Below are 20,635 nucleotides of genomic sequence, written 5' to 3'. Positions count from 1 at the left end.
ATTTCTATTCCATACTGATGCAGGGAAAGTTGTTTTCTCCTTTTATTGTTAAATTGTTCTTGTTTGTTTTTGTCTCTCTGTGCATATGCAAATATTTTAGTTTGTGTAGATTTAGTAATATTTTTGGGTTGAAAGTGAATTAATGAGTTAATCTGGAGCAAGTTGAAAAGTGGCAGCTTTTGAGAACATTTACAATGTTCAGAAGTGGCTCCCTGCCTGCCAGTGCCAGCAGCAGTAAAAAGACAGTGTCAGGTTGTTGGACATCAGGATTAAGTCTCAGAGAATATAAAAAGCAGCATCAAGTCAGGCCTTATCTGGCTCTGTGCTGCACCTCAAAGCTTCACTGACTGGCTCTGCCAGGCTGCTGGACACTTCACTGGAGACCCTGGACCAGTGTGGGGCTGACAGCTCCCTTTCCCTGGACATGAAGCATCCTTATGTTGAGGCAGTTGCACACGGTGAAACAAAGTGAAACCAGTTAAAACTGATGGCAGGTACCTTCTCCAGCTAAAGGGAAATATGTGGTATCCATAGATGAGACCAGTTTGCTTTTGTCAGTGCCATAATGTGAATGACTGGAAGCTAAATTTGATTAACTCTTCAGTTACACAAAGGAGTGATTATAATAATAATAATGTTAAACTAACAGGATAGGATCTGGGTGAATTAATTTAGAACCATTTACTTCTACTTTCAGCTTCTGCTTATATTTTGAAGTAAAGAAGGACACAGAAATTAATTTGAATAACACTTGCAGCAAGCTGAAGTTAAATTAGGGAAGAGCTTTTCTTCCAAGTTTTATTTGTCAGTAACATTCAATTGGTAGCAAAATGTTTCAAAATGTCTTGAGAGAACATTCCCATGTGTTTAAGGAGATGGCCTGAAAGCCTCAAAATTAGTATCTCATTGTGTGAACACAAATAGTTGTTCTGTAGGTCTGGAATTCAGAGAAATTACTAAATGATACTTTTACCAGTTTGGTGGCACTATTTCATCTTAGTTCTCTGAAGTATTTTTTTGTTTGCATGTTTACTGCCATAATACTAGCAACAGTAAATATAAATAAAGATTTATAATAATAAATTTCACTTGGAAATTTTACTTTTTATAAAACATATATTTTAATAAAAAGTTCAGTTATTACTTTGAAGTCTTAATAATTTAAACATTATTAAGGAGGTTACTGTACATTGTTAGCTTGAAAGGTCTCTCATATCAGAAAAAATTCATGCATGATTGTTTTGTTTGATGTCAAACCACATTTTTGCTGTCATAACACTGGCACATTTTCAAGTCATGCTGTTTTCTGGCTGCTAGCAGGGAGTAATGGAAACAATGCAGTGATCATGCAATTTATTAAAATACTAGGCAAACGATGTTTTTAATTGGATAGGGACTAGGATTCATAAGGCTGCATAAAAATAGCTGTTTTAGTATCCCAGAGGAATTAAAATACCTTGCTGCCTGTGAATTGTTTATAATTTATTTCTGATGATTTTCCTTTAGATCAGATTGTGATGCTTCTTGTGAGTGGTGACTGTGCTTGCTGAGGAGTGGTCATGCAAGCAAAATCTGATAACCTCGATATGTCACTTCATCTGCCGTTTTCCTTTCGTTAATGCAAAGCTGGTTGCATAATATCTAATTTCTCCTTTAGCTGACCAGAGATGAAAACAAAATCCATAATGGCAGTGCTAGGTTTTATAAAAAACGGGAGTGAGGAGTTGAAGGATGTGGCTTGTTCTGTTTGGACGATGCAGGATTGCTTTAAGCAGTAAGCTTACTGTTTTCAGATGGCATTAGCAGCATCAGTGATATAGCTGTGTCAGCCTCCTCGACTGCTGGATGTCTGTGCTCGCACGGGGGAAACTGTATTTAAGATCTGATATCTTGAGGGTAATGACTCCAGCACTTACTGATGGACAGAATGGCTGTTAATGCTTTCTTCACTAGCCCAGAAGATTTTGAAAGATAGATAGGTGTGTGATGTACTTTGATAAGGCAGGAAATGCAATTTTTGGGGGTCTCTGGAAATAGAAAGGTCATGCAGCTTGGAACCGGTGAGACATTACAGTCCCTAAGTCATCAGGTACGACCTCATGGTTTATACTAATATTTCTAACACAGGGCTTGTTTTACAGTTTTAGGTCATTTGCAATCTCTTTGTCTGTGTAATTGCTTCATGTTGGATTTGCCACAGGATTTGTAGGGTAGACTGTTTACATAAGCAGAGCAACGTATATCTTTCAATTCTAATATGTTAATTTTTATTTGAAAAATGTAAGGTTATTCTCTCTATATTTTAAACCTATTTTATTGTGAATATGTTTTCTTTTAACTCATTAATGATGAAAGGTTATCCCTTTGCTGTAAAGTAAAATGACAAGATTGTATTGCATTTTTATTTTGCTTTATCTTTACGTGAAACACAAAAGCAATTGTGATTGTGTTTGTTTGTCATATGTAATGCAGTATAAGGCAACTGTTTACCTACAGTGCCAGGTTATTTAAAACAACGTATCACATTGTGTAACAGGACGGAGCTATTCTGCAGGCACAGATCTTGCTTCATTTTGCAGCAGTAGATTCTTTTTCTTTTTGCTTCATTTCAAATCAGTTTTAAAAATAGCTCATGGAACATAACAGTGAAAGTTTGGCAAGATAACTCTCCTCTTTTTAATTATTACACTCAGTGATGCATACTATTGGGTTATAAAAGAGAAGATTAATATCTTAAAATTTAGAATGTTATTAAAAACCAGATTAATTTTGTTGAAGCATATTTTTTTTTTTTGCAACTGCTGTCAGGTTTATTGCCAGACTAATACTTGTAGATCTGCTAATGTGTTGTGATGACGTATAGGACAGTCAGTACATAAAAGAAAACAAGTATATGGGTATTTTACATAGCAAGATAGTGGCCTAATTTCATACATGGAACTCAAAATGGATTTGGAGATACTGTTATCACTTTAGGTATTATAAACACTAGATAATGGCTGATGTATTCCCTTGAATACATCATAGAGCAATTATATTTTAAACTGTAGGAGAAATTTATTTTAAGAAGGGATATTCGGCTCCATCTTAAGAAATTCTACATGTATTTGCAGAACATTTCCATGGCAACATGTTTGACCATGTGTTTTAAAAGCTCAGCTGAAGCCTGAAAGTAGTGGCAATTTTTCTCTTGCTTTACCCTTGTGGAACAACAATTTTTACGTGTAACTGGACAGCAGATTGGCAGGGGTGAGCGGTATTTTATGACCCCAAAGCACAGGATTAAGTGATCAAGATTTAAAAATATTTTCATGTATCCACCTAGAAATGTAAACATATAAGTAATGGATTTGATTTTGTATTTAGACCTATATTCTGATTTCACCCCATTTAATAACATTTTGCTGGAGCTGTATGTGTGTGGGAGACAACAGAAGATCAGACTTAAGTTTTTGCAGCAATGGTAAAAATGTCTGTCTTTCAATTTTTAATTAAAAACATATTTGGAGAGACTGTTGTATTACTTGAACTGCCCATAAATTCCCGTTTCCCAGTCTACTTTATCCATCTTACATTCTTATTAATAATGGGCAAAGACCACCCTGCTCTTAAACTTGATTGATTGGCATGATTTAACTATACCTTTCGGTTGCTACAAGATCCTTTTAATCTGTTAGAATTTATTTTCAGTATTTTGATGTATTAGTCACAATGGGTACATTCTGTTTCTTGGCATGGAATGAAATTCCTGAAAGTATTGGTTTCATGGTATTTTGGTGCTTTGCAGAGTATTTATAGACCTTTTAATAGGACCAACCCTCCCCCAGCTTTTTTGTTTTCCTTATTCAATTTTCAGTCTTGACTTAGCTTCATTTTGAAGTTGTTCCTTCTTTGTTCATTTGAAATAATTAGATCTCCATGGAATTTTGCATCTGGAAGCTATAGCAGTAGGCTGTGCTTGTCCTGGACTCTCTTTCATCACTTACACTAGTTCTGGAAACTGCATTCTGTGGATGGCTTTGGAATGTATCTTTGATATAATCTCCAGTAGTGCAGTGACCTCCATTGCAGCCTGTTGACAATGGAAACTATCTACAGAGAAAAATGAATTGGTGAAAAATGCTTGATTGAGCAACTTTGTGCTTAGGTCATTCCGTTTTGAAGCAACAATATTACTGACAATTGCAAGTGAGTTTGAATGTTTTTTCACTCAAAGGACATGGTCCCATTATAGGACCTTGTCCATTTGGAGGGGCTAGAGAGTGACACCCCAGAAGAATGTATTAAAGTTCTTTTGTAAGAGAAGAAATTGCAGCAAGATAGAGTTAGACACAGGAAAGCAGGGAATTGGACAGAAGTGATCTGCAAACAAAACGACAAACTATTTTGCTTGTTTTATTTTTTTAACTCCCACCTCTAGGCCCCCCAAAAAGAGCCTTGTTGATATTTGGACATACGGCACAAGAGTAGAGTCACTGAATCCAGGGCACTGTGTTAGTAGCAACTTAACAGGAAGGCATTTTTGTGCCTTCTTTAAAACTGTATCATCTCTCTTCAAGATGATTGGTACTGTCAGTATTTAAAGCATGCTGTGGAAAGAAGGATCTCTCCAAATAAAGAATTCTTTTCCCTTGACTGAGCATAACAAATACACATCCATAAGTATGTGTTTCCTTAGCTTTAAAACATTGCAACTTACAGGACTCTCTGATAAAGATCTCATAGAGAAACACTATTTTAAGAACAGTTGGGCAAGGAGCCAAGTATTTGTGTCACCAATTTTAAACAAGAATGCTCTCACTCATGCACATACATAGTTGTGGTGTTTTACTTGTTACTGGTTGCTGTCCTGATTCCACAGTACTGACTTTTTTTGGTAGGTTGTAGTGCCAGGTTTTAGGAAGATGAGAACACTGGGGCAAGTGGGAGAGCATGGTCAAATATTTGAAAAATACTAGAAGGAAAAAGTACTTGTAGAGTTTACTGAAAGAATTCAAGTGTTTTTAATGTACATAAGTCTCCTTCCTAAGACATGACCTTCTTCTCTGGTCAAATTCTTCTCAGTAAGTATTTTAATTCATGTATCAAGTCATTAGGCCTATGACCAGAATTAGGGAAGGCTTACTATAAGCATATCAAAAGGGTTTAAAACATAATTAATGTAGCATAATTATGTAATAGCTAACTGCATGGTCACAAAATACATAGCTACATGATGAGTGTTCCAAGAATGTTCCACTCTATTTAGTGTTCCAAAACTATCATCACTTGGTCATTCTGGATAAAGAGTATTTGAAGGAGTTTTGCTAAGATGCATTCTGAAAATGTGAATAAATCACAATTATACCATGGTAGTCTGTTAAAAAAAATTAGAATAGAGCCATATTTAGTCCCCAAAAATTCATGCAGAGGTGGAACTACATAAGATGAAGTAATAGGGAGGCTGAGCATATACATGCAGTAAAACTGAGTGCTTGTGCATTACTTAGAGTGACATTTTTGGGAGAAGAAATAATCTCAGTTCATTCTCGGTCTCTCTCTCTTTCTTCACTCTTTTTTCACCCTCCCATCCCATTATGAGCCTCATGAATAATATGACTTATTCATGTTGTTTCTTGTTTCCTTGCAAGACCATATTTATTTTGCCTTACTTAAATTTTCAATAAATGTTAATAAAAGAACCCCATTAACATGAGCGCTGTTACACTATTGTGGTCAGTGGCTTTGCTGTCATTATAATTTCTTTTAAGTAGAAGCTGATCTATAATTCAGGTGTATTCCAATAGGTTGCTTTATTAGTAAAATCAATATTAACCACAGATTACACAGAGAAAACTCCATACTGCTCGCCATACTGTTCTCAGTGTGACCCTAAAATTGCTTTCCTGAATAATTTAAACAATGTATATACCAATAAGGAGACTACAAGATGTGACTGATAAGGTGGGGAAATACTACTATTCCCTTATTATTAAGGGGACCAAGTTTTTTCTTAAGTTGAAGTGATACTTCTCATACTTAATTTGTATCCATTTGCTCTTACCTGTCACTGGGCAGCACCTAGAGTCTGGCAAGGTCTTCTCTACATTGCCACCAGTGAGGGAGTTGAATGTTCTGATAAACCCCTCTGAGCCTTCTCTTTTCAGGCTGAAACAATTCCAGCACTCTCAGCCCCTCCTTGGATGGCCTTTGTGTCCCTTTACTGGGCTTACTTCATTATATCCATTTCACTCATGTGAGAAGGGAATCCAGACCTGCTCAGAGCTCTCCAGTTGTATCTCAACAGGGCTCAGTAGAGGGGCAGAATCACATGATCTGGTAACGAAACTTAGATTGTCTGTTAACTTGTCAATTAATTACGGAAAAATTTGCACAGAAATCCTTGAAAAATTAGGATATAATGCACAGAAAATTATAATTGGTAATCTTGTGGAGAAGGAAAGCTTTGAAAATAGATTTACTTAATTTATAGCAGTCATTTTAGTGATGAAGCCTCCTGTTATTTTGAAATGTCTTGTATGGAATCTACATCCCCCAATATTAATTGATATAAGCAGGGAATAAATCCTAAAGGGAAAGGCTAGACTAGTATTTTGAGCTAAGCAGACTTCAAAGTAACTGAATAGAAGGATATTATCTAGTATGATATCACTAATCAAAAAAACCCCAAATGGTAAACTAAATGGAACATGACCTGGAGGGATTCAAGAGTTGTGTTTTTAGTCAGCTTGACAAAAATAATTTGTTAATTTCTAGTTTTGCTTGAAATTCAGCGTGAACTCAAGAGTTCTCAAATGTTGTCAAGTGTTGGAGCAACCATCTACTGATAAAAAATACTCAGCTTGATATATAGAATGATGTAAAACAGGAATTAAATGACATGAGGGAGTGTTGAGGTATAGTAAAATTTTTCTCATTTTTATAATAGCTTCCCTCTGTTCCTCCAGGCTGCTCAAATGAAACAAAAATGTATATAGGAGCCTTCAGTGATTTAAGATCCATCCATTTCTCTCCTGCTAGCATAATGAGCTCACTTGTTTAAATTCCCTTTATTAAAGATTTTATGCAGGAATGCAGAGTCGTTAAAACACATGCAAGGAATCATACCCATATGGTTTGTATCCACATTTAACTCAATTAAAAGTATTCTAGCCAAAGCAATATCAGTTTTATGTCCCAATCCTGTGATTAGAACTTCCTGGAAAAGGCACTGTCATGTTGATGTCTGAATCCTGCAAGTGGAAAAGGAGAGAAATACATTGTCCTTATATTGATTAGGGGAGCTCCAGTTATGCAAGACCATTCAGGTGTGGAGTTCTGTTCTGGAGACAGGAATTGCTGTGGTGGAGACCTGATAGCAATTTTATGATGTGAGGGGATAAATTATGCTTTAGGTGTGTATCTGTTTGAGAGGTAACCATGCAGGTCAGTTATACCAGCTGATGTCACATTTTAGTTAATTTTTAAAGGATATTTAAGTATTTAAGTTCTTTTTTTCCTGCTAAGGTTATCTGAAATGCTTTAAACTTGAAAAATAAAAATCCTTCTCTTTCTCTTTTTTCTTTTCCATTGTTTTCTTACTTTTCTAGTCCATTTTGGTGAATAAAGAATTTTAGACTTCATACAAGTATGTGTATCTTAAGCAGTGATTGTGCACATCAGAACTTGTAATTTAAGGTCAGACAACTTTTAGTATATAAGAAAGTGGGGATTGGTTGGTGTTACCTCAGTGTTGTCTGCCATGTAACATTTGTAATGGAGTTTACTGAATGATCATTAGAAAAATCTAATACGTACGAAAAATACATAATAATAATTTTGTAACAGTGATAGCAATACAGTGATTTTTTATTGTGTTTTATATGCTGCTGAAGATTATTGCTGGGTGCTTAGATTCCACATGACAAGTGTAGGCCTAGCTCTGTGAAGCTCAGTGTCTGATAACTGTGGCTTGATCTTATCTTCAGAATATCAATTAAGGTAATTGTGCTAATACATGTCAAAAACATGACAGATTACCCGGGCACAGGATTTAATGGCAGTGGCTGGATACTGCTATTAAGTGAAGTTTACCTGATAGATGAAGTGTGAAACACATGGAATTGAAAAGCTGTGTTGGCGTTCTTGTCTTGCAGAAGGAACTTGAGACCTCTTTGGGAGCTTGGTTGCCTTGTTGCCTTCTGCAGACTGGATCCTCTGCCGGATCTCAGTGTTCTGTCACCAGTGCTCTGCACGTAGTCATGAGTGAATTTCTCATTGCTGCTTAGTGAATGTCTCACAGTGACTCACTGGGTTTTGTTATTGCCCAGTCTGCCTTCTGCTCCCCTCCTCCTCTTTCCTGAGTGATTTTCTAGTTTAAAGGGTGCAGATGTGCAGAAATTTCTCAGCCATTTAACTTCTAATGCAAGCACGCATATTTGCCATGGATGTCAGTGAAAGATGTAATTTGTGCTGTCAAAAGTAGTTACTAGCACTGCCTTGTGTCCTGAACATCTACAGCAACAGAAACCTCAGCACAGAAGTGAGACATCCTCTGAGTCTTTTTCTTGCCTCCTTCAACAGATAAGAACTGTTAAATTGTTTCCCTTTTAGTATCATTTGCAATTGCAGAGACAAGAATTAAATATATGTTTTAAGTAATGTCTGTATCATCAGCTATAAACAAATTTTGCTGGTAATTGCTTAGACTTTACTTCCCTCATGGACCTCCTTTCATGTCCATAGAAGTGTCATTATCAATTTCTACTTTAATTTCCATTTAATTTTCCTGTCTTTGCTTGGCTACACTGTACACACCTATAGTTCTCTAATTTAATGTAGGAATGTAAAGAATGGCACGTTTCTCTTCCAGAACTGAAGAATTTCTTATTCTGTTTATTCAAGTCATAGCAAACAAGATTCAGGCTCTTTTACTTTGGACACTTTTGGCAGCTTCTTCAGTACAGAGCTGGGCAGCAGGGATCCTGTAAAGTAAATTGGTTAAGCCTTGGAGCTGATGCTGTTCCCATAATGGATGTTCCTGCCTTCCTAGCATGTTCATCACCAAATATCTTCTTCCTCTCTTGGTTTGCAGTCTACCATTTGGGACAGGCACGTACACTGATCTAGAGCAGACCACAGAGGAACAACACCACACTTCTCAGAGAACAGCAGGTTTCCAGTTCAAAGGTATGAAGGGAGATTTCAAATAAGGGTGTTACACACTATATACAGTGTTTCACCTGTAGAATTTGGGATTGTAAACAGCCTTTTGTTGACTGAAATATATTCTGTTGAAAGGATATGCAAATTTGATACTGCTTCTAGGCTGGCTAGAAATATAAACCAACATAAGAGTAAGAAGAAAACTGAGCAAATAACTGTGAGTAAATAATAAATAAAAGAATAAATAAGGTTAAAATAACAAAACAAGCTCTTTTAAAAAACCTTTAACATTTCTCTGTAAGAACCCAGGCATCTGTATGTCCAAGGATGCATAAGAACCAGTGATGGTATTTACTCCCTTGTGCACTATATCTTGAGAAGAATTAAGCAGTCACTATGCAATTCTGGCAAATGATCCATAAATGTGATTAAAATTCTGGTGAGAATAGGACTGAGGTTAGTCCAGTTCCACATTTCAAAAGATTTATTAGTGTACATTGGCATGAACTTTTAGTGTTGTTACAGAGTGTACAGAAATAAAATGCTTTGACCAGTGCTGCTTATATGGACTCGGCATGCAGGATAAGCTTCAGGGGATTAAATCTTCCCTTGTATAACTATGTCAGAGCAAATCATCCTTATCAACTAGCATTTGAAATCACCATGTTGTTTGTTAAAACAAGTAATGTATGTCAGAGTATATGTGTAACAGCTTCAGATAACAGAAGTTTCAGGATATATGAAAGAGAAACAGTTAGTATGGTGCTGTTTCTTTTCTCTTGTGATTTTTGATTACTTTATTGGTGCCAATTTATCTCTGTGTTTTCTGATGCTTTTCATGCTCTTATATCAACCTATGTGTTGATTGCACTTTGGTGTTATGTCCTTTCCTTCTTCCCTTAAAATAGATCTGCCTCTGGTTCATCTTGTGAAATTCCTGTAACTCCCTTTTTCTCTTCAAGTGCAAAACTCTTTATCTTCTCCATTATTTGCTCTTCTTTTTATTCTCTTGACGTTTCTAGAATGTTACTGATCTCAAAGAACCTAGATGTTTTCATTCTACCTCCTGCTGTTCCTGCTGTTCCCTCCAGCCCACAGAGATTTTTTTCCCTTGTTTATTAACACTGCCTCATCTCTGGTCCTTTCTGTGGAGGCTGTTTATCCTAAAACATTATCTGCTCGGAATTTGGGTCAAAGAATTAGGTACTTCTGTGCGTTTTGAGTTCTTCCTGCTCTTATTTATTATTTATTTATTTAGCAATAGAATTTCCTTCTTCCTGTCTTCCTAATGTTTTTATAGTTGCATACAACTGTATGTATTGCCATCTCTGTCTGACTTTGACTTCCAACTTTCTTCCATTCATAATTTCTCACCCTTCAGTCTCCATATGGATAACCATCCACCTCTGTAGCTGCCCTGGTGCTGTTTCTCATTAGTATAATTCAGTGTATTAGTATAGTTCAGTTCTCTGAACTATACACCATGTGCCAAATCAGCTACATGCTTGAGTTGGTCATCTCTCTGCATTATGTTATCCAGGTTCCTTTTCTGTGGTAACTATTGGAACTTATAAAATATTTTTATTCTCTCTCTCGGCATGGAACTTTGTAAAACTTCTCTTTTGTTGATCTGGATGATCTTGATTTCTTACTCCTCTTTACTTTCTTCTATCACCTCATCAATTCCCCTCAGGGACTATTTTTTGTTCTTCTCATACAATTCCAAACCCTTCTGACATTCATGGTCCTGGCTAGCTCCCAGTATCCATTTTTGAGTTCCTAATGCCATCTGCAATGCCTTGGAGAAACTGCTGACTATCTCTGGTGAAAATCTTTTGATTCTGCTGACTTTCTGTATTTCTTAATCTCTGGGATTTCTGTCATCTGTTATGAATATTTTTGCTTGCAGTTTGCCTGTTCTGTATTTTTTATTAGTCATACAGCCTTCCATTCAGTTTATCTATTACCCCATCTCTCCATGTGAATTTCTTAAAACTAACAAAGGTCAAAATTCAGGCTTCGTTTTTGTTTACTGAAACAGACTTTTTGTTTTGTAGTCTTTGAACCTGTTCCAATTAACTTTTTCTTGTTCCTGTCCACATTCTGACCTTTTTTAAAAATTTTTGCTTCTTTCCTTGTGAGAAGCATGTCTGTGAGAAGAAATATGTCTGAGTCTCTTCATATTAAAAAAAATCTTAGCAAAGCCAACCCTCTATTTCTGAAGTTTCTATTCACCAGATTAATGTCCTAACCCTTGACCTCCTTCATCTTCTCCCACTCCCCACTCCCTCATTTGTATGCTTTGTACACTTGTCTTAACTTCTTGTCTTCTAATGCCTTTCTAGAACTGCTCACTTCTGGTTTCTGTCTTTTGCACTGAAATTTATGTCACTAATGTTCCACTTGACTTCTTCCTGGAGGAATTCCAGTCTAATCCTTTATTCTCCTCCACTCCATCTGTCATCTCTCTGTGATGCTATGCTATAGTCTTCAATAAATTTTGTTGTTCTTAGACATTTGTCATTTTGTCCTTGTTGATTGTTTCTCTTTACAGACTCAATTTTTTATTGAGTGGGTCTTCCTCTTCCCCTTCTCTTTCTGTATGTAGGTGTGTGTTTAGATCTCTCAGGAATCCGTCCTCAGCTTTGCATCCTCCTCCACACCTTATTTCAGATAATTTAGCCATGAGCATGACCTTTATGAAGGCACAATTACTTTATTTTTTAGTGGTTTTCCCCCAGTCCAGACAAACCCTGCTTAGCTCAGAAAATTTGCTTGGTCTTCAGTGGTCACCTGAATGTAATCATGTCAGAAATAATTCTTGAATTTTCTTTTCTTTTCTTTCCTGATGTACTGTCTTTGCTCTGTGTGGCTCTGAAGCTGACAGTTCCTGTTTGGTCATGTAGCCATAAATCAGATCGAGGTCTGGTCACCTCAACACCATGACTGTTGTGATCTCATCTGTCTGGCTGACTTTAATACTTACAGCTTTCCTTCACTTGATTACTGCTGTTAATATCATCTCTGCTCATCACTCTGCCTACATCACTTGCTATTTAAGGTCTATTTACTCATCTTCTCAAATTCAAACTTCTTGTCTTTCTTTTAACGGCTTTGCAACTTGCCTTGTCCTTTCCCTTCCAAGAGAGATTTTACCACAAGGTTGAATCTTATGTTTGCTCCACTGGCAGTATAGTATCAATTTTGATTTTCCAATTGCTATTCATCTTGCAGTCATTAGTGAGCTTTCTTTTACAGCGCCCAGTCTTTGAAGATCCTCATCAAAACTCTTTCTGTAGTCTATAAAGTGAATCATAACCTGTTACTGACTTGGCAGATGTGCTAGTTGTGTTCATCTTATTACACTTAGGTTGCTAAGTATCCTTAACCCATGGCTATTTACTGTTTGTATTCCTGTAAGCTGTTACACCTCCTTTAAGTGATGTGATTATTGAAATATTTATAAATTAAGTAATTTTTTTGACAAGCACATGATGCATATATTTGCAGCATGTATGTCAATGGAGCCCATAGACATTATTTTTCTTTCTCCACATATGCATACACATGTATTTAATAACAATGCTAGTTAAAGAAAATGTAGGCAGAGCTTGCAGGTCTGAGGAAGAATGCTTGTATGAGTGAACACAGATCAGCAGTATTACTAATGTAGGTATTATTAATACCTACATTAAGATTGTGCATGAAGAGGAAGAGCCTGTTGCACTAAGTCTGAAAGAGTGTTTAACACTGAAAGAGACTCCATAGGGAAGTAGTGGCAGTCACTGTTCTTGTAAGTGTTCAAAAAATGAGTGAGTGTTCAAAAACTTTGTATATAATTAAGTGGGTATGGTCAGAGTTGGACTAGATGATCTTGGAGGTCTTTTACAACCTTAATGATTATATGATAAGCATGGTACAACTTGTAATAAATCAAAGATTGATCCAAATACTTTATGGCATGTTTAAATTATAAGACTTTTCTTTTTGTGTTCACCACAAAAGAATCCATTCTTTAGCAAAAGGAGATGGTGTTATCTTGACAAAGAAGGGTATGAAGGGCATCTGTTGATTTTTTTTATCATCATCCTCGTAACTGTTTTCTCTTTAGAGCAGTACAGTGAAGTAGGAGTAATGATATGTAACTCAAAAATTTCATTATCTGTGATGTATCAGTGAAACTGGATATTTAGTAATTTCTGCTGTTTTCCTAAAGTACTGACCACTGGGGTCATTTAGACAAATATCCTTCAAAGCTCTGTCTGATGGACATCATTGTGCCTTTCCTTGCTGTTCTCTACATTTGCATAGGGGTCTGTCAATTTAGTGGCATTATGAGAAAATTGACAATGAAAATAATAGCAGTCTTTTCTAAAAACGTTTTTCATGTAGAAGCACTGATGAAAGATATAATGTTGTGTTCGTACCTACTTTCCACTTTATAGTAATAGTTGTCCTTTTTTCCTTTCTAAAAGTTACATTATGTAATTTCAATAATGAAGCACACGATTAAAGTCAAATCACTTGTTTTTAACTTCTAGCTTGTTTTTATTTTCAAGTGTCTTGACTTGTCTAGGACAACCAGATGTTGCTGTCCATCACATGGAAGTGATGATTTTAAAGCTTCCAGATTACAGCATATGAGCAATGTGTACAAGTTTAATTCTTTTATCCTTGAGAGGTGGGAAGACCAGTAGAACTACTATTTAATTCATATTTACTTTTGATTCTTTGACAGCACATTTCAAATTCCTGGCTATATATCTTGTGCTGTCTAAAGTTGTAAGCTATACAAGTCCCTTCTTATCTAATCCACTGTCATTTTCCCAATATATTTTTAATGAGCTTCAATATGAAAATTTTTCTTACAGGGCAGTGTTTCATTGCCTGGGCAGAAATTATGCACAAGTGATTTGGCATTTGAAACCTGTTTATTTGTCCTGTTGTTTCTCAGAATACATTATCAATTTCATTATCACACTTCTTTCTTTTCTGCTTTTCCCTTCCCTGTCCTTACTGCTTCTGTACTGTTTCCTGGTTTTCTTTATACCTGTGTGAATTAAGTAGACCACCTGAGCTTTCAGATAGCTGATAGTATTGTAAGCACCTTGGAGGATTTAATTAGTTTTTTATCTTCTTGTGAACGGGGGGGGCTCCAAACTCTTTTCTCTAGGATTACCCTTCCTGGTCACCATGGCTTACTGATGGTCTGAGACAGATGAAGAGGGAGAACAAAGATAATCAGAATATCCTTGTCTAACTATGAGATGAAAAGTTTCTCCTTTCTTATGCTCTGACTGCATAGAGAGTGCAAAAGGTCTCTTCATTTCCATGGTGGCAGCTGTTCATTTGCATGCAGCAGAACATTTCTCAGTGATACAGATCTGTGTTTTTCAGTCAGATCAATTACAGTTGCCTTGATAAAAAATTCACTCATGACAACAAAATCACATAGATCAATCTAAATCTTTAGAGAGAAGAAATACTGGGTCATCAGTTCTAGATTTTCTGCTGAAGTTACTCCCTGAAAATATAGATGATTTGGGAACTCTTTAGACTAAACCCTACTTTTGAATTTATAGGTTTTGATCAGGAAGACCTGTCAGTTTTATTCAAGGAGCTATTTACCAGTTTCAGTTTAAAAAAAGCAAAAAAACCCAAACACGATCTTCTTTTCTCTTGTCCCATATAGAAGGGACAAGAGAAGATCTATAGGTCATATAGAAGTCAACTCTGAAGGATCACAAAGAATCCAATTTAATCTTTGCGCTTGTAACAGAAAATTTTATGGTATTGGATGTTAATGAAAATGAATGAACAAAATGGTCTTATTATTTTTTAACACTTCAGTTAGATTTGATTCAGCTAGGCTACCTCCTCTGCTAGAAGGGCAATAATATCACTAGTGTTGGCAAACTTCTGTGGAAGGTCAGCATGAGAAACCTTCCTGCTGCCTTCATTAATCCTTGTATTATGTTTGAAGAAAGTGTTTGTCAAATACAATTGTAAGTGGTTTGAGAAGCAGAATTGCCAGAACATTATATTGGTGTTTGAGAGAGAGTGATTTAGTTTATTATTGATCTTGCTGGCTTATGATATAAAAAAAAAGTGGTTTTAAAATGTGGTTGGCATATATTTGCATCTAAATATGCAGTTGCCAAACAACATAATTTTTGTGGCTGGCTGTAAAGGAAGAGAAAAATTCCTCTCTTCTGTGTTGTAGTTGTTGTCAAAATGGGTCTGGTAAGTTGGTCATGACCCTTTTTCTTCTTTGCACTTGCTCTTTCCACATGAGTAGCCACTTCAGGAAGACTGTCTTCTATGATTCTTCTCCCTGACCCTATTTTGAGGTAAAGAAATCTGAAAACCTGTCATAATTTCTGAGGCTGAAAGAAGACCCCTTGATATGAGAAATGTATCCAACTTAAAACCAAATACATCTTACTGCTGATTAAGAAACTAGCAATTACATACTTTTTTTCCCTTTGCTGCCCAGCAGCTAAAATCCTATTGCACAGTGGGCTAAAGTCTGTATGTTCAGCTTCTAACTGCACCTAAATAGGGTTGTTATCCTGGATCTGTCTTTGCCTGGCACTGGGACAAGAGACAGGCCAGACAAGCTAAAATTAAATCTCATTTGGGCTTTGAAAAAAGTCTTCACATCCATCTTCTTGCTGTTAGACTTCTCTGTAGTAGTTGACCTAGCCATTGCTATGAAGTGAGAAAAGAGGATTTCAGCTAATGGGACTGCACTGGAATGACAGAAGACATTGAAATAATAACCACAGAGGAGAAAATAACTATCTATGCTGTTCTCCCCTCTAGAACTTCAAAGTATTTGACAATGTAGTAAAAAAATATGAAGTAAAAGGAATAAAATCTCAGTCATACAGAGGTTACCCTACTTCTACATGTACATAGCAGCAAGGAGTACTGTCTTTAATTTATTCAGACATCTGGCTGAAGCTAGCAATTGAATAAAGATTAGCTTGCAAATCTGACAGAAGTGATAGGGTAGAAGGAAAGGCAGAAGTTTTGAGACTGTGAACATGACTGAAAATATTCAAAGAAATACAGTAACCTAAGTGCCTTGTTCAGGTTTTGTAAGGATTTTGCATCACTTAGGCAGTCCTGATAATTTTACTCCAAGGCATACAAAATATGGTAAGCTCAGCTGCAATTAATTGTAGGTGCTTTAAAACAGGTACCAGAATCCAGAAGGAATGTAACAGTTCATTATTTGATTATGATATCCAGTGCTCTAACAGCTTTATCAAGCGTTTTAAGTGGGAAGGTTTTTTGGTCCATGTTCTATTGTAGTTGTCCCCGCCCCCCACATTCCTGCCCTGTTAGACAGACAAAGTGGGGCACCTGACCATTGCAACAAGTTAAGCTACTATTTTGCCTTTATTTTTTAATCTTTTCAAATAGAAATGTTGTCTTCAGTTAGATAAGTGTATGGAGAATAGATAAAGAGTATATCATGTTTGCCAATTGAAGGAATGTATTGTTTCTACCTAAAATGGCTTTTCTAAGAAAGAAGATTCTGTATCAAATATGAAGGAAATATTTTTGTGAGCATCCATGTATGTGTCAGTTTATAGCTGCTATATTGTGCATAATGATATATAACAAGCACAAGATGTTTCAATGCAGATAAATACAGGAATTGCAAGTATTAATGAGATTTAGTTCTGTGTAAAACTGCATTTTTTTTCTGCTTGCATTTTGTTTTATTTATAACAATACTTTGTGCTTAGAGCTAGTGTCTGAAATGATTCTCTGTTTTTATGTTACAGAAATTGCATTATAACATTGAATATGTGTTCAGTCTCAGGCCAGTAGCAAATCAGTTCTTTGAAGCCAATGCTGATTAGTGCAATTTTTAGCAGCATTGCAGAACATGACATTTCATTATTGAGTCATGCTAAACATTATCTTGGCTTTTGCTATAAAAATAGAAAAGAGGGGAAAAAAAGAAGACAGAGAGGGATGCTTTTATGCATATGACATGCAGCCCTGGGGAAGATGCAAATCTGGGATGAAAACTAATTGCTTCTTACTTTGTTGCGTGGATGTGGAGCAGAGCTGACCAAAAGCAAAGCTGTGCTTTATGTTAACCAGTAGTGATTACTCCAGAAAGCTGCCATAAAAGCAGGACCATTAAAGAGACACTTAAAAAAATGATCCTTTAGACCTTCCTGAACAGACCTTATTGCATTATAAATGTGTTTTGATGGGTCTTCTTTAATAGGTAGATAGAGGGGAAAACGATGATTTAATGTAGCTAGTGAAATGGAAAAGCAGTTATATTTCATCTGAAAAATGAAATTCACTGTACTTTCCACCTCAGAAGATTGCTAAATATGGTTATATGTAATATAAGCAATTAAACATGATAGCATTAAAAAAGGTTGGCTTTTTTTAACCGTGTGTGCTTGTCTTCAGAGAGAGAAAAGAATTGAAGCATCTTAATTGTGGGCATTCACATTGTGCATTAAATCAGTTTTGTGTGAGCCTGTCTGCTCAAGGACAGTTTGAAGGACAAGACTGAACATGGCAGTCACCAGTGATTTTCCTCCTACAACAGGGAGGCAGGCATCTACTTGTAACAGCTTTTTAGCCATTTAGATTGTCTTTGCAAAATATTTTTAATATGCACTTGGTAGCTATTGAGTTCAAATAACTTAGTTTTCCATATCTTTAGTAATGCTGTCTTTATGATATTTTAAGCTGAACTCAATCAAAATGACCTTAAAAATACAAATACTGTGTAATGGATCTGTAAAATGAATGCAACACAAAACAGTAATGTTGGAATTGAGAAGGTAATTGCGTGTGTGGGTGCCTGCAAAAATGTTTGGTATTTCATTACCAGCCATTGGAAAGGTGAATATACAAGTTTTATACCACTAACTTTATGATAATATTTATGAACCAAAATGAACACGTTAGAGTTCCATCTTTTAAGCATATGTGATTATTGATAATATAAAGTAAATGAAATAATTGTATGTTTGTCATGGTTTAACTCCAGCCAGCAGCCAAGCTTCAGCAGCTGCTTGCTCACTCCACCAGTGGGATGGGGGAGAAAACCAGAAGGGTAAAAGGGAGAGAACTCATGGATTGAGATACAGACAGTTTAATAGTGAAAGCAAATGCCACCCACACAAGCAAAACAAATCAAGGAATTAATTCCCTGCTTCCCATGGGCAGGCAGGTGTTCAGCCATCTCCAGGAGAGCAGGGCCCCATCACAGGTCACCGTGACCTGGGAAGACAAACGCTGGCACTCCAGATGTCCTCCCCCTCTCCTCCTTCTTTCCCCTCTCTATGCTGGGCATGATGCCATGTGGTCTGGAATGTCCCTTTGGTCAGCTGGGGTCCCCTGTCCCAGCTGTGTCTCCCAGGCACCCCCAGCCCCTCTCCAGTGTGGCTGTACAAGGAGCAGAAAGGGCCTTGGCTCAGGGTAAGCCCTGCTCAGCAATAACAAAACATCTCTGCATTATCAACCCTGTGCTCAGCACAAATCCAAACACAGCCCCCTACCAGCCACTGTGCAGAAAATTAACTCTGCCCCAGCCAAAACCAGCACAACATTACAGCTTTCTATTGTTTGTAGGAAGGCAGTATTTCATGTTTTATGCTGACAGGTGTTCCCGAGTTCCAGATGGTATTTCAGAATTATGTAGGTTGTCTAATCATCAATAAGGGGCTTATATGGAGAAGCAATTAATACCATGATTATTTTCCTTGTGAGTCAGCAGGTGTGTCATATGCATAATTCGTAGTGTGTGAAAAATCAAAATGGCTTCTGCTCTGTTATATATTTTACAGAAAGAAAGGTGTTGAAAAAAGATTCTTTATGCTTATGTTGATATGATTTATGATGTGAGTATATTAAGAATGTAATTAAAGAGGGAGAGGATTTGACCGAGAGGCTTAAAAACTGTGAAAAAAAAGAGTGGAATATTAATACTCTTTGTAGCTGGTTTTTGCATTGTATTTCAAAGGGAAACAATCATCCAGCTTATTTAAAATGGTGAACAAATATGAGGACAGAAAATAAAAGTAGCCAGGTATGAAGAAAATTTGATAAAAAGATGGATTAACGAAACAGTTTTCCATGTAAAATAAAAATTTCTATGTTATCCATTTTGACTTGTCTACTCAAAATATATTAGGTACAGATATCACACTAATGGATCAATGAACCTACCAAGGGAAAAGACAGTGAGACATACTCTTTGCAAGTATTTAATACATCCCTGTTGTCCTAATCTCCAGTTTCCTAATGTATATTTATTGTTATATTTCATTTATGGTAGTGATCAACACAGATGATCTTTAGTAAATGTTTGCCCAGTATCCAAGCAGTTTTTATGATACATGCAACAGTGCCTTTTAAGAGAATATATTGATGTTCTTGTAGTAAATGCATACAATATCAAATATTGTCGCTTGGTTTTCAGTGTATCTTGTTGTCATCCAGAAGATGTGGAATATGCCCTAATTCCATCATCTAGAAATGTACTGAAGTTCTATAAGAGTATGTGTCTACGTTAGCAAATACATATTTAAAGAGGTGTGTCATGTGCCTTTGTACAGATCCACCTTTGAAAGCAGTTAATTTCCTTTTTCTCTCCACCCCGTCATCTACAGTGTGATGAAAGCACAGACAGTTTATAAGAGCTGTAACTAAAAAGAGACAAAAACATCTGTCATAAAATGATGCTTCTCAGCTTTTCTGAAAGTGTGTTTTTTCATCAATTAAGTTGTTCTGAGATGTGGAAGGGCAATGCACAGTTCTGAGAAGTGGCAGGTTAAGGATTTACCTCCTTGCCACCTGTTATGAATTGTAGTTAGGGCTGTATCATAGCTGAAGTGGGCCACTTTGGGAAGCTTTCTGGAGCTTTTTTATATTGGAATATCCTGATGTTTACTGGAATATCTTGGGTGGTGAGCTTTATGAATACCTAGGTGGAAAGGACACTTAAAGCATTTGGTTTTGGTTTCTAAGTCATGGGGCTTTTTATTCCTTCTAACCAATACACTTAAAAATCTGGCAACAACTGTAGTCTCACTTTTTACTCTGATAAGCAGGTTGTTTTTCTAAGGGTTGAAAATCTACACTCCAGGACTTATGGTGACCTTATTCCTTTGTGACTACTTATCAAAAAGTAATGTCTTTGATGGTGGTTTATTTCCTTTCATTTCTTCAAATACATATTTTCAGTGCAATGTAGTTGCAATGTAAAGCATGCAGAAGATGACTCTACTGTCTGTTTTTCTGTACTTGCCACTGCATTTGAACTTCTAGTATGAAGAGACAAATACAGTAACAACAACTGTATTTGTAAGATTTTATTTAATATATTTTTTTTCTGTGAAATACATGCAGCTGCTGCTGCTGCATGGTGAAGGTATTCCAGCATTCATTTGGAAAATGTGAGATACAAAAAAATCATGGACTGAGTAGAGTTGCTGGGCCC

At 36.4% G+C, this 20,635-nt stretch overlaps 1 protein-coding gene across 7 annotated transcripts in view; it reads left to right on the top strand.

Moving 5' to 3' along the window:
* The window catches only part of SLC4A10 (solute carrier family 4 member 10), a 145,504-nt gene that overhangs the window by 31,396 nt on the left and 93,473 nt on the right, over nt 1-20,635 (top strand). For 5 of the 7 annotated variants that reach the window (XR_015804892.1, XM_014880885.2, XM_014880884.2 and 2 more), the window contains exon 1: nt 1,777-2,089. The exons of 1 other annotated variant lie outside the window; for it this stretch is intronic. Coding sequence is in view for 4 of the 6 variants with exons in the window: in XM_014880885.2 (XP_014736371.2) it covers nt 2,009-2,089 (81 nt within the window). In the remaining 2 variants the exon portion in view is untranslated. Of the gene's footprint in view, nt 1-1,776; nt 2,090-20,635 lie in introns of those variants that run through there. One more of the 7 variants, XM_088168141.1, reaches the window with a different exon arrangement.

This window comes from Sturnus vulgaris, chromosome 7 (assembly GCF_052056855.1).
Source record: "Sturnus vulgaris isolate bStuVul1 chromosome 7, bStuVul1.hap1, whole genome shotgun sequence".
Lineage (NCBI taxonomy): Eukaryota > Metazoa > Chordata > Aves > Passeriformes > Sturnidae > Sturnus > Sturnus vulgaris.
This window is presented reverse-complemented; position numbering and strand designations above follow the sequence as displayed.